The sequence below is a fragment of the Phyllostomus discolor genome, chromosome 11, assembly GCF_004126475.2.
Source record: "Phyllostomus discolor isolate MPI-MPIP mPhyDis1 chromosome 11, mPhyDis1.pri.v3, whole genome shotgun sequence".
Classification (NCBI taxonomy): Eukaryota; Metazoa; Chordata; class Mammalia; order Chiroptera; family Phyllostomidae; genus Phyllostomus; species Phyllostomus discolor.
Genome location: NC_040913.2, coordinates 52,358,342 through 52,372,554, shown reverse-complemented (window position 1 = coordinate 52,372,554; position 14,213 = coordinate 52,358,342). Strand labels below are relative to the sequence as shown.

Below are 14,213 nucleotides of genomic sequence, written 5' to 3'. Positions count from 1 at the left end.
CAGATGGTGCTGGAAGATCTAGACAGCTACATGCCAAAAAATGAAACTCAATCACCAACTAAACCATACACAAAAGTAAATTCAAGGTGGATAGAAGACTTTACTATAAGTTGTAACAGTATGAAAGTCCTAGAGGTAAACATCAGCAGGAAAATCTCAGACATTCCATGCAGCAACATCTTCACTGATACATGCTCTAAAGCAAGGGACTTAAAGGAAAGAATAAACCAATGGGACCTCATCAAATTAAGGTGATGCTTCTGCATGGCCAAAGAAGAGTATTAAAATGAAAAGAGAACCAACTACATGGGAAAACATATTTGCCAATAATACCTCGGACAAGGGTTTGATCTTCAAAATATATAAAGAACTCACATGACTCCACTCTAGGAAGACAAAAAAAAAATTAAAAAATGGGCAAGAGATTCGAACAGATGTTTCTCCAAGGAGGACACATAGAGGGCCCAGAGACATAGGAAAAGATGCTCAGCATCACTAGCCATCAAGAGATGCAAATGAAAACCACAAAGAGACACCATCTCACACCAGTCATAATGGTCATTATAAAGAAATCCACAAATGAGTGTTGCAGAGGATGTGGAGAAAAGGGAACCCTAGTGCACTGTTGGTGGGACTGCAGACTGGTGCAGTCACTGTGGAAAACAGTATGGAATTTCCTCAGAAAACTAAAATGGAACTGCCTTCTGACCCAGCAATTCTGCTGCTGGGATTATACCCTAAGAGCCCTGAAATACCAATCCAAAAGAACCCATGCACCCCAATGTTCAGAGCAGCATGATTTACAATAGCTAAGTGCTAGAAGCAACCTAATCAGCAAATGAGTGGATCAAAAAACTATGGTACATTTACACAATGGAATATGCAGCAGAGAGAAGAAAAAAGGAGCTTTTACCCTTTGGAAGAGCATGGATGAAACTAGAAAGCATTATGCTAAGTGAAATAAGCCAGGCAGTGAGGGACAAATACCACCCAATCTCACCTTTAACTGTAACATAATCAACAAAAGAAAAAAGCAAACAAAATATAACCACAGACATTGAAATTAAGAATCATTTACAATAGCCAGAGGGGAGGGGGGGAACAATGGGGAGAAGGACACAGGGACAAAACCAAGGGGGAGGGTAGAAGTAAGGGAGGGAGGTGGGTTTGGCTGGGGTGGGGGGTAGGGGTGGGAAGAAAATACAGACAAGTGTAATTGAAGAACAATAGAGTAATTAAAAAAAGAAGCAAAGCAAAACAGTAAGCTATGTCCTAAGAGAACAATATGACATACAGGGTGGGGCAAAAGTAAGTTCACAGATGTTCATATGGAAAATATATAATAATTAATAATAATAGAAGAATAAACTGTTTTGTGTACTCAAAACTTTAAACCTACTTTTGTCCACTGTGTATTTAGCCAACTTTGAAATAGGCAAACCCATGCATTAGGTAAGTCAATGCTTTTGGATCTGAACTACTGAAATTCGTAGCCATGGTGCAAATACAAATGTGCTAGTATGTTTACAGTAGAATCATTTGTAACAGCAAAAGGTTGAGAACAACCCAAGTATCCCATCATTTAAAATAGAGGTTGGCAATTATGGCATTGCATTCATTGGAATTGTATGAAAGAAACTATTTAAAAAGAAGGAAGTGAATTCTTTTTAGGTCCTGCAAAGGAATGATCTTAGTGACATTTTAATGAGGGAAGGTATGAAAAGTACAGGTGTATGTGACACTTATATTAGCATATTTCAAAAATATGTATTTATGTATATGTATACATGGACTTTGATCAGAAGGATACACAAGAAACTGTAATGGTGGCCCTGGAGGGAAAGTTGTGGGAAAAGGGTGAGAGTGAGATGGTCTTCCTTGTGTGTTCTCTTTAATGCCATCCACACATTACTTTCAGAAAAAGATTAAAGGTACTCTGGGCATTTTTCTGCTGTATATTTCTGTATGGTCAAGGAAAGGTCCGAACTACTACTACTCCCTTCTCCCAAGTGAAACAGGAAACAAAATAGCAACATCAATATGACATCACCTACCGTGATCTTTTGTGGTCAGGAAACTCCAGGCCAAAATAGTCACCTTCCACAAGGTTGAGGTGGTTGCAAACTGCATCCAGCAACACTTTCCCCGGGGCTCTTTGCTGGGAACAGAAACAAGAGAAGTTATGCCCTCTGAGACAGGCAGGAGCACAGAGAGTTCCCAGATACCTCTCCCTGCCACACACAGTGTTCTCTGTCACTATCATCTTGCATTAGTGCAGCAATTTTCAACAAGTGCATTGCAAGAATTTTTAAAACATGTAATACCTGAGCATTTAGTCAGGGGCACTCACCTCTTTTCCCTTAGGTTGTCAAATAAAAATGACAACAGCAGCACAACAATAGCTGTCTGATGTGAACGAATCAAAATTATACCTATTTTTTGTCAGATTTGCAAAAAATATATTTTTTGGCTTGCCACAAAATTTTAGTAATTAGTTCATGTGTGCCATGAGATAAAAAGGTTGAAGATCACTGCACTCGTGCAATGTATTTGTTATAATTAGCCAATACCGATACATTACTATCAACTGAAGTCCACTGTTTGCAGTAGTGCTCATTCTTTGTGTTGTATAGGTTCTATGGAGTTTGACAAAGGTATAATATCATGTATCCACCATAACAGTAGCATCATCCTAAAAGTCCATTGTGCTCTACCTCTTCAACCTTATCCTCCTCCTCCTTAACCTCTGGAAACCAATGATTTTTTTATTGTGCATTTTAAAAGAATATCATATAGCTGGAATTACAAAGTACGTAGATTTTTCAGACTGGCATCTTTTACTTAACAATGTACATTTAAGCTTCCTTTATTGTCTTTTCATAGCTTGATAGCTCATTTCTTTTTATCATTGAGTAATAGCCCATTCTCTAGATTGATCACAGTTTGTTTATTGCATTCACTTATTGAAGGACATCTTGGTTGCCCAAGTTTTTGCAATTATGAATACAGTTGCTATAAATACTTGTGTGTAGGTTTTGGGTGGATGTAAGTTTTCAATTCATGATCCCATTCCCTTTTGTCGCCATTGAAACTCTGCCCTGTGCCTCTCTCCTCCATGAATATGGTAAAATTTATGGCTTTTTTTTCCCTCTAGGTTTCTATAGCATTTTGTGTAGATTCATCTAGACTACATATACAGTGAAGGTAAAGGCCCATATTTTATTAATCCTTCTATTCACAATGTTAAAGAACCAATTTTATTAAAATGAATGAATCAGAAAAGTTTTCTCATTCCACTATATTATATATAAATAGCTATGAGTCTATCTCTCTTATTAAATTCTGAACTATTAATTCCCCTTATAGTCCTACTGTTAGCCAAAACATCTGACACCTGCTCAATGTCTGCTAAATCATACTACACTGAATCTGTAAGGAAAGGGAATATGATATATAAGAACCCAATTTGTACCCTAAAAGCTTAGAATCATATGCTTTGGTTTCTCTTCACTATTCCAGTGGACTCCTAATGACCCATCAGTAAAATATATCTAACTCCACCTCATCAAACACTGAAGGAAAAATGTTTCAAAGACATGGTTATCTCTAGTTGCCCCTTTCCTAGCTTCATCTCCCTCTGAGAAAAGCAGAACATTTAGAAACCAATTAGCAACCCAGGAGACTAGCTGATAGAGTCAGAGTCTGACAAGTACAATGATGAATGTATTGTCCTGCCCCAGTGTGACCTGAGGAGCCATCAAAGGTGCTTCAGTGTCCAACAATAAAGCATCTTTGTTTTGAACAGATACCAATTTATGCTCCAATAATTACTCATCATTAAAATCCAGAAGATACTCACAGCTGTCTAAGGGAGAGCAACATCCTCCATGGATAATTCCAAACTCACCAGGCTTCAGACTTTGAATGCCTGGTCCAAGGGTTGAGTCATTTTACTTGCACTGATGGAAGGCAGGAGTAACATGTGATTGAATGAAAACCCCACTCTCTTCTGTCAAACACTCCCCCATACACCTGCATTTACTCAGTGGATGTAAGAGCCACATGAATTACTGGTAACAATCTTATTTCTCATCTCTTCGTGACACCACTGTTCCCTATTCAGTCTTGCTGAAAGCATTCAGGAATTCCTCAGCCAGGCTAAAGCAGGGTCCTGGGTGCAAGTTCTCACACCTGCCTCCAAAGAGCTACATGAGTAACTGATACACAAATCTTTGTTCTAAGTCCTCTTCTCTGTCCAGTAAAATATGCAGGCATTAATAACAACATAATAAACAAGAGCCTGGAGGTAAAAAGCTATGGAAGTATTCCTATATTATAAGATGTTTTTAAAAAAGAAGAGCACATGCAGTTCCACAATCCTTTTTTCACAATTCTTTTTTAAAATTATATTTTATTGTTTATGCTATTACAGTTGTCCTGAATTTCCCCCCTGTGGTCCCCTCCACCCAGGACCCCACAGTACCTCAGGCAATTCCCCCACCATTGTTCACATCCATGGGTTACACATGTAAGTCCTTGGTTACATCATTTCCTATACTGTACTTTACATCCCCATGGCTATTGTGTAACTACCTACTGATACTTCTTCATCCCCTCATGTCTTCACCCATTCCCCCACATCCCCTACCCATCTGGCCACCACCAAAACATTCTCCATGTCCACAATTCTGTCTCTGTTCTTGTTTTCTTAGTTTGTTTTTTAGATCAATTGTTGATAAATATGTATTTTTTCCATTTTATTGTTCATAGTTTTGATCTTTTTCTTAAAAAAGCCCCTTTAATATTTCATATAATAATAGTTTGTAGATGATTAATTCCTCTAGTTTTTTCTTGTCTGGGAAGCTCTTTAGCCACCCTTCCATCCTAAATGACAGCTTTGCAGGGTAGAACAATATAGGCTGTAGGTCCCTGCTTTTCATGACTTTGAGTATTTCTTGCGTTTTCCTTCTAGCCTACAAAGTTTCATTTGAGAAATCAGCCGATTGTCTTATGGGAACTCCTCTGTAGGTATCTAACTGCTTTTTTCTTGCTGCTTTTAAGATTCTCTCTTATTTTTTAACCATTGGTATTTTAATTATAATGTGTCTGGGAGTGGGCCTCTTTGCAGCCATCTTTTTGCAACTCTCCATGCTTCCTGACTTGTATGTCTATTTCCTTCACCAATTTGGGGAAATATTCATTATTTTTCAAACAGATTTTTCCATTTCTTGCCCTTTCTCTTCTCCTTTGGCACCCCTATGATGTGAATGTTGGACCTCTTGAAGTTGTCCCACAGGCTGCTTATACTACCCTCCTTTTTGGATTCTTTTTTCTTCTCGTTGTTCTGATGGGTTGTTTTCTTCCTTATGTTTCAAATCATTGATTTGATTCGTGGCTTTATCCACTTTACTGTTGTTTCCCTGTAATTAGTCCTTTATATCAGTTAGTGAATCCTTCTTTACTGACTGGATCTTTTTATGCTGTTGAGTTCACTAAGTTCTTTGAGCATCCTTATAACCAGTATTTGAACTCTGCATCTGATAGATTGCTTATTTCCATTTCATTTAGCACTTTTTCTGGAATTTTAATCTATTCTTTCATTTGGGGCCATGTTTCTTTGTCTTCTCATTTTGGCAGCCTCTTTGTGTTTATTTCTGTTTTTAAAATGTATTTTATTGATTATACTATTGCATTTGTCCCATTTTTTCCCTTTATTCCCCTCCACCCTGTACCCCCTGGCCCACCCTTATTCCCCCTTCTTAGTTTATGTCCATGGGTCATACATATAATTTCTTTGGCTTCTCCATTTCCTATACTATTCTTAACCTACCCCTGTCTATTTTGTATCTGTCATTTGTTCTTCTTATTCCTTGTACCTTCCCCCCATTCTTCCCCCTTCCCCTCCCTGCTGATAACCCTCCATGTAATCTATATTTCTGTGAATCTGTTACTCTTCTAGTTGTTTCATTAGTTTTTGTTTACGCTTTTTTAGATTCAGTTGTTGATAGTTGTGAGTTTGTTGTCATTTTACTGTTTATATTCTTTATCTTCTTTTCCTTAAATAAGAACCTTTAACATTTCATATAATGAGGGCTTGGTGATGATGAACTCCTTTAACTTGACCTTATCTGGGAATCACTTTATCTCCCCTTCCACTCTAAATGATAGCTTTGCTGGAGACAGTCATCTTGGATGTAGGTGCTTGCCTTCCATGACTTGAATATTTCTTTCCAGACCCTTCTTGCCTGTAAGGTTTCTTCTGAGAAACCAGCTAATAGTCTTATGGGAATTCCTTTGTAGGTAAATGTCACCTTTTCTCTTGCTGCTTTCAAGATTCTCGCCTTACTATTAATCTTGGGTAACGTCATTTTGAGGTGACTTGGTGTGTGCTTCCTTGGGTCCAACTTCTTTGGGACTCTCTGAGCTTCCTGGACTTCCTGGAAGTCTACTTCCTTTGCCTAACATATTAGGGAACTTCTTGATAATTTATTCAAATAAGTTTTACATTTCTTGCCCTTCTTCTTCTACTGGCACCCCTATGACTGGGATGTTGGGACATTTAAAGATATCCTGGAGGTTCCTAAACCTCTCCTCAATTTTTGAATTCTTGTTTTTTCATTCTGTTCTGGTTGAATGTTTATTTCTTCCTTCTGGTCCAAATCATTGACTTGAGGCCTGGTTTCCTTGCCTTCACTGTTGGTTCCCTGTATATTATCCTTTATTTCAGTTTTCATAGCCTTAACCTCTTCCTGTATTTTGCAACCATATTCAACCATTTCTGTGAGCATCTTGATTACCAGTGTTTTTGAAGTCTGCATCTGACAGGCTGGCTATCTCTTCATTGATTAGTTGTATTTTTTCTGGAGCTTTGATCTGTTTTCATTTGGGCTATATATTTTTTGTCCTGGCATGCCTGTTATGTAGTAATGGGCGAAGCCTTAGGTATTCACCAGGGCAGGGCAACCCATTTCACTGGGTTGTGATGCTTATGTGGGGGAGGGGACCAATAGGGAACAATTCCTGCTTGCTCAGCTCTGGACCAGCTTTCAGTCACTTCCTCCACTACCCACAAGCTAATTGGGCCCTTATGGTGCTGATTCCTGGGTGGGAGGGTTTGTGTATGTTCTAGGACCCTGTGGGTCTCTCCAACGAACTCTCCTGTGATGCTGGGAGTTTTTCCTGCTACCTTAACACCTGCAGGTTTTTCAAAGGTTTGAGGCTTTATTTCTCCATGCTAGAACCCTGGGTTGCATGGTCTGCCTTGCTTCCTGTTGTTTCTCCCGGTTTACCTGCACACAAATGTGGGACCACCAGCTCAGCCAGCCAGCTGTCTTGCCTGCCCTAGTCCTCTAGCCACCACCTTGCTGTAAGTCCTCTCCACTTTGACTGCCATCTCCTCCCCTGCTACTGGTATGGATGAATATTCCTTAACTTCTTGGTTGTCTGACTTAGATACAGTTCAATTTTCTGACAGTTCTGGTTATTTTTTGTTTTTTACATTTGTTGTTTTCCTTCTTTTGGTATGTGAGAAGGCTAAGTGTATCTATGTATGCCTCCGTCTTGGCCGCTCCCTGTGTTTGTTTGTATGTATGTAATAGGTAGAGTTGCTTTGACTCTGTGTCTTGGTAGTATAGCATAATATAGTAGCTGTCCTGTAGGGTCCAGGGGCACAACCTCCCCTATCACCTAAGGTGGGTACTCAAAGTGCGCCCTTTGTGTGTAGGCCTGAGTACACCTTCATCTTGTAGGTGAGGTATGGTTGCTGTTGGTAGATCAAGGAAGGGAGTTGCTTGGACCAGTAAGCCGCAAGGATTATCTGTGACTTACCACCAATCTGCCCTCTGTGGAGGATCAGCTGTGCAGAGACAGCATGATGTGGATCCTACATAGTCTATAGCTGTCCACTGGGCGCACTAGCCTTGGGGTTTCCTGGATGGTGCAGGCTAAGGTCGGCCCCAATGTGTGTTTTTGCTTGAGGCTACCCTACCTGAGGTATAAAACAATCTGAGATGACTGTTACTTGTGCTGGGCTTGGAGATTCCCATCAAAGCCAAGCTGTGAATCTAGGCTGGCTCCTACTAGTGTTGGGCCTAGAGCTCAGTGATGTCAGCTGTTAAGCATGAGCCAAGACCAGCCATTTATATGGAAAACAGCTTGGGTGCGCCCATAAGTTGGGTCCCGGGAGTCTCTGTGAATATCCAAGGTGGATCAAACAGTGTTAGGTTGATGGAGTCTGAAATATGACACCAGCTTGCTGGCCCAGTGGCTCTTTGGGAGGAGGGTTCAGAAAAGGGGCAATTGGCCTCTACTAGCCTTGATGCCAGATCCTTCAGTTTCTCCCAGTAACGTCACTGGTGTTTCAAGCTGCTACCCCCATATTGGAGCGCAGACAGAGTGAGTCTGAGTAGGTGAGTCCATGTGTCGATTCTTTAAGAGGAACTGCTTAGGGCTCCAGAAGTTTTCTTCCACTGACTCAATACCATCTGGTTTTGCAGGCAGAAATTGTGGGGACCTATCTTCCTGCTGGGGGTCTTGGTGTGGGGAGGAGACTCCTTGCTCCCAAGATATCCCTCCCGAATTTTTATCTACCACACATGAGTGTGGGGACCAGCCTGTTTCCTGTCTATACCCCTCCTTTCAGTCTGGATGGATGTGATGTTTTAATTCCGTAGTTGTCAGACTTCCATTCTACTCGATTTCTGACTGTTCTGAGTGATGGTTGTTCTATATTTTAATTGTAATTTGATGTGGTTGTGCAAAGAAGTGAGCTATATCTGTCTATGCCACCATCTTGACTCAAGTCCTCTCCTCACAATTTTTGATATTTCCTAATTGTTAAAATATGAGTTACCAATTACATGACCAACTGACAAGCAACTCATATTTCCCAAGAATCCCTGGAAAAAAAAGTGAATTGATAACTTCATCTAGGGTTTACAGTCTGGGAAATAAGATTTTATAATTCAATGCTGGAAGTGTAAACAACACAAAAATTCAATATGCAGTGGATGTTTTTATAGACATGATGTTCTACTAAGCTCCTTGTGGAACAAGCTGGGATGAGGTGTATTTACCACCTGAACTGGGTCTTTTACTGAGTCTGCAGAGATTTTTGTGAACATATCAAACATATCTTGGTAATACTAAGTGGCTGAAAATAGATGCTTGAAATCTAGTTGATAAATGACAAATCTGGTCTCAATTTTTAATAACTTCCTTAAAGTTTTTTATTTTGTATAAATCCTTTGTAGAAAAAGACTTTTCTATGATACCACAATTTTTATACAGGGAAAAGTTAGAGTTTGAATGATATTAAGCTCTTAATATTCATCTATAAAATAAGTGTCTATGTAGCATTATATTAATTTCTCTGTGAATGCTGTTAATATTTGGGGATATAAGGAAAGCCAGTATGTAGCACTGCTAGAAAGTATTTATAAGGTTTCAATGCAGCCACTATATGACAATTTCATGGGTAAGTGGTCCTCAGCATTCATTAACATTCCAATGTGTACCAGACACTGCAGTAAAAAATGCTTCTAGACATCATGATTTCAAAGCTCAGGGACCCAGTTTACCTTCCTTTTAGGAGTTGGGGTAGAAATGTCCAGAGGTATCCATGTACCAAGGCTAAATTCTACTTTAGAGAAAGCATCTTGGAGAAGGAAAGAAGCAAAGGAGTTACAACCTCATTCTTTAAGAAAAATCATCCCTCCTTTTCCTTTACTATGGATTTTCTCCATTGTCTGCAACATCATTTCTCTACACTTGTCTCCAATGAATTTTTGAGCTTCATACTATTGGTTTGGCCAAAAGTTTGTTTAGGTTTTTCCATATAATGGCTCTAGTAGTGCCTTAGTTGTCTTTAACCTCATTCAAACAAATTTGTTAGACCCCATTGTGAGAGCTGTCATATCAGCATGTATTTAAAAGAACTTACCAAAATTGAATTTTTGTACAGCCACCCTAACATTGAAGGTGGAAGAAGATACACAACATTTTCAGTGTATTATGATTTATTATTTCGAGAAAGGTAAAAATGCAACTGGAATGCAAAAAAAAAGGATTTGTGCAATGTATGAAGGAGCTATGACTGATTGAACGTGTCAAAAGTGGTTTGTGAAGTTTCTTGGTACTACTGACATTTTGGCAAAATAATTCTTTTTTATGGGGCTGTCTTATGCATTGGAAAATGTTTAGCACCACCCCTGGCCTCTATCCACCAGAAGCCAACCAACATACTGAAAATATCCAAATCAATAAAGTTATTGGTGAAAATGAAAAACATGTCTTTTATTTTACAGAAAAAAAACTAAAGAGACTTTTTGGAAAACCCTATAGAAGTCATTCTATTCAAAATCATATCACAGAATGTAAAATGCAGAGTGGTGATGACTGCACAACATTGTGAATGTACTTAATGCCACTGAAGTATATATTTAAAAATGGCTAAAATGGGTAATTTTATATTATGTCTGTTCTGGCACAATATAAAAACACAGGAGGGAAAAAGAACTGAGGAATGGGGTTCACATTATAATCAACTGGAGAGGGTTACTCACAATAGAATCTATTTACTTCACACAAGAGCTCAGAAAAATATTGATGGGTTGGACCCAGTTCAAGCAGAGTAGCTATGAGGAAGAGCCTATCACATGGGAAGAATGTGTGAATATCCACATGTGTGCACTAAAATTTTGCAAATATTTCTAAACATAAAGAGCTGTTATATGTATCTGGCAAAAAAGGCATAAAATAAACATTGTTGGGAGTAACCACAAATTATAGATTTGGTGCAGGCTTTATACTGAAAACTGATGAACAAACTGACAGTAACCAGGGGGGACAGAGAGGGGGATAACAGGGGAAAGAAGGGGAAGGGCTGTCAAGGAACATGTATAAAGAACTCACAGACATTGAGTCCATGATGGGTGGGGTGTGGGGGGAGTTGTGGGGGCAAATGGAGACAACTGTACTTGAAAAAAGAAAAAAAGAAAAAAAAAGAAAAAAACTGATGATGAGGTTAAAAGCTACAAATCCACTAGCCCTTTATTGCTAAAATGAACATGTAAGTCAATAAAATCTGAATGGTGGAAAAGGTGGCAACACCATAGATTAAACTGGCAGGACAGAAAGTAAGAGATCCTGAGGAAGATTCATCTGTAAAGGAACTTTTCTCAAATAGTAACTTTCTTTAAGAAACACAAAGATATACCATTAACAATTACGGCTATATAAGGTGTCATACATGCGGAAGGGAAATCAAGTTATTTAGGCATCTTTTGAAAGCCTATATTTGTTAGTAATGATTTAATATGAAAGGGATCTTTTGACAAATAAATTAAAAAGATTGACTCCAAGTGTTTGAATTGGGAGTGAAGGGGCAGACCTGTAAGATTCCCACAGCCTCTAAAAAACTGTGATGCGCACATACTGCCAGCCTTGATTAACATATTCTAGATGTGTACTCCTTACACAAAAGAAGCCAAATGGTAATTATGTGTTATATTTTAGAGAACAACCCAGTGATGAGTGAAACTAAATAATCAAATTTTATCACTTTTTTTCTTACTGGCTGTTTTTATTAAACACCGAAAGGCACTTGAATTTCAATCTATTATACAAATAAACTGACTGATTTCAAACTGTATGCCCTTATGCTTTCTGCATTTTGAATTAGATTTTCATGGAATGCTATGAAATTAAATTTTAGGAGGAGGTTTACATTCTTGGGGAATGTCTGACAAGTAAGCACTGAATAATAAACAGTGTATGCTGTTGGGCTGTCTTATGCATTGGAAAATGTTTAGCAGCACCCCTGGCCACCACCCACCAGAAGCCAGCCAACATACTGAAAATATCCAAATCAATAAAGTTATTGGTGAAAATGAAAAATATGTCTTTCATTTAACAGAAAAAAGCTATATTCATATACAACTTCAAGCTATTAAAAACTGTTAACCAAAGTTGCTTTAGTTTACTGTGCTTTTAAAATATTTCTGTGCCTTCAGGTTACTTCTGTTACATAAAGTTTTATGTGAGAGTACTTCTTTTCCTCCCCTAAAAGAATAAAGACACCACTCTTTCTGGGTTGTGGGTGTCTTCACCTCCACACAGGGTCTGAACAAATGGTTCATCCTACTTGATACAAGCAAGTTCTGCCTTTCTGAAATAATTTCATAGACAGAAATCTATGAAGATAATGTCTGACTGGGTTCATAAAATTTGCATTGGCAGGTTTCAGAGAGCTGCTTCTGAAAGTGTTTTGTTTTTTTTCTGGTTTGGGATCAACATAACCATGATGACCAGGGTATGCTGTTATCCAGCAGAAGGGAAGGCCATTTCTCAAAGGCCTTTGCCCCCTTTCTGCTACCATTAAAAGTTATTATTGATTAGAATATTGTTCCGTCTCCCATAAATCACTAGCCTTTAACATGTCTGATCTTAGGGCATTAAAATGTCATGGATTTTGTAATGGCCCTTTGGCAATTTTTGACCAGGTGAGTAGAAATAGTAATAATTATGATGGTTTGAGACACCTGGGGTACACTTGCCATGTGAGTAGCTATGCACAGGTGCTGTGCTAGGTGCTGAGTGAATGGAATCAATAGGTATCTCCTTCTGAGTTGGGGTGCAAATAACCAGCTAAATTAGAATATGTAATAAGTGCTGTGTTAGAAACAGAGAGGGAGAGGGGCAGAAAGGGGAACAGGATGGGGGAGAGAGGGAGGGAGGGAGCAAGCGAAGGAGAGAGAATGAGTGAACATGTGCTCTCTGGCCTTTCTTCTTATAATAACACTAATCCTATTAAATTAGGGCTTCACTCTGATGACATTTGACATTAATCCACTTCTTTACTCCAAATCCAGCAATATTGGGAATTGGGGCTTCAACTTCTGAATTGGGAAGAGGAGTGGGGGACACAATTCAGTCATAGCACATGGAGTCATGAAAAAGACTGGAGATACTATCTACTCCTAAAATCAATGTGAAAACTAAATTTATAGATTTCATGGCAGAGGGATACACTGACATTGAAAAGGATGGGGTCCACTTACTAACCCTAAAGTCATGTCTGTGCAATATCACAGAATGAAAAGCCCAGTTAACACATTGATGTGCTGTGTGACAATGTCCCCAGGGGCAGAACCCATACTTGGGTCCATGCGTATTCTGTCCTAGAATGCTGCAGGAGGTGATTCCAAGCAGCACTTCTCCAATTTATGTGCTCACTGATACCTGCAGACCTGATAAGCTACAGATGCTGGTGTGAGGCCTGGGAATCTAAATTTCTAATAAGCTCCCTGCTGCTGTTTTGAAGACTATACTTTGAATAGCAAGGTGCACCACACGTGGATGAGGTTGCTACTAAATGATAGGTGGATCCTCAACAGGCAAGGGGCTGCTCTGTGGTCTCTTGCAAAAAAATACCAAAACCTACTGTTATGGGCTGAACTGTGTCCTTCAAAAAGATATGTTGAAGTCTGAACTCCTAGTACCTGTGAATTTGGAAATAGGGTCTTGCCATTGTATCTAAATTAAGATGAGGTTAATAGGGTGGGCCCTACCTAACCCAATAGGACTGGTGCTTTTATAAGAAGATACTGTGAAGACACAGACACAAAGGGAGAAGGTTATGTGATGATGGAGGCAGAGATTGAAGTGATACAACTGCAAACCAAAGAACGCCAAGGTTTGATGGCCTTCTCAAGAGCTGGAAGAGGAAAGGAAGGATTCTACTGGATTCTACCAGAGTTTTCAGAGGGAGCATAGCCCTGACTATGCCTCAATTTGGACTTCTAGCCTCCAGAACTGCGGGCGACCAAACTTCTGCTACTGTAAGCCAACCATTGGTGGTACTTTGTCACAGCAGCTCTTGCAAACTCTATCAGCCATTTTAGTGGTGCCATTACCCACCTCTCAGGGACAAAAAATTCATGTTAAGCACTCTCCCTTTTGAATAAAGGGAGTACAACAAGTTAATAACCCAATAAATGGATTTGAGATAAAAATTTTGGCTTCAAATTTGACTACCTTGATAACCAAATACTCAGCTAGTAGCTGACTAATTATGGGAGGTAATTCACTTCTCCTGCTGTTAAAAGATGTTCCTCTTTTACTATTGTTGCTTCAAATGTGAATGGTGTTCTACAACTGAAGTTCTTTTTATAAAATATTCTCTTTTGAAGAGTCTTCTACCTAGTGATGTAGAG

At 39.1% G+C, this 14,213-nt stretch overlaps 1 protein-coding gene across 1 annotated transcript in view; it reads right to left on the bottom strand.

Annotated features, from left to right (window-relative positions):
• FARP1 (FERM, ARH/RhoGEF and pleckstrin domain protein 1) overlaps positions 1-14,213 on the bottom strand; it is a 310,831-nt gene that overhangs the window by 119,765 nt on the left and 176,853 nt on the right. Inside the window, 1 exon segment of the mRNA XM_028526270.2 lies at positions 2,055-2,158. Within this exon segment, the coding sequence (XP_028382071.1) occupies positions 2,055-2,158 (104 nt within the window).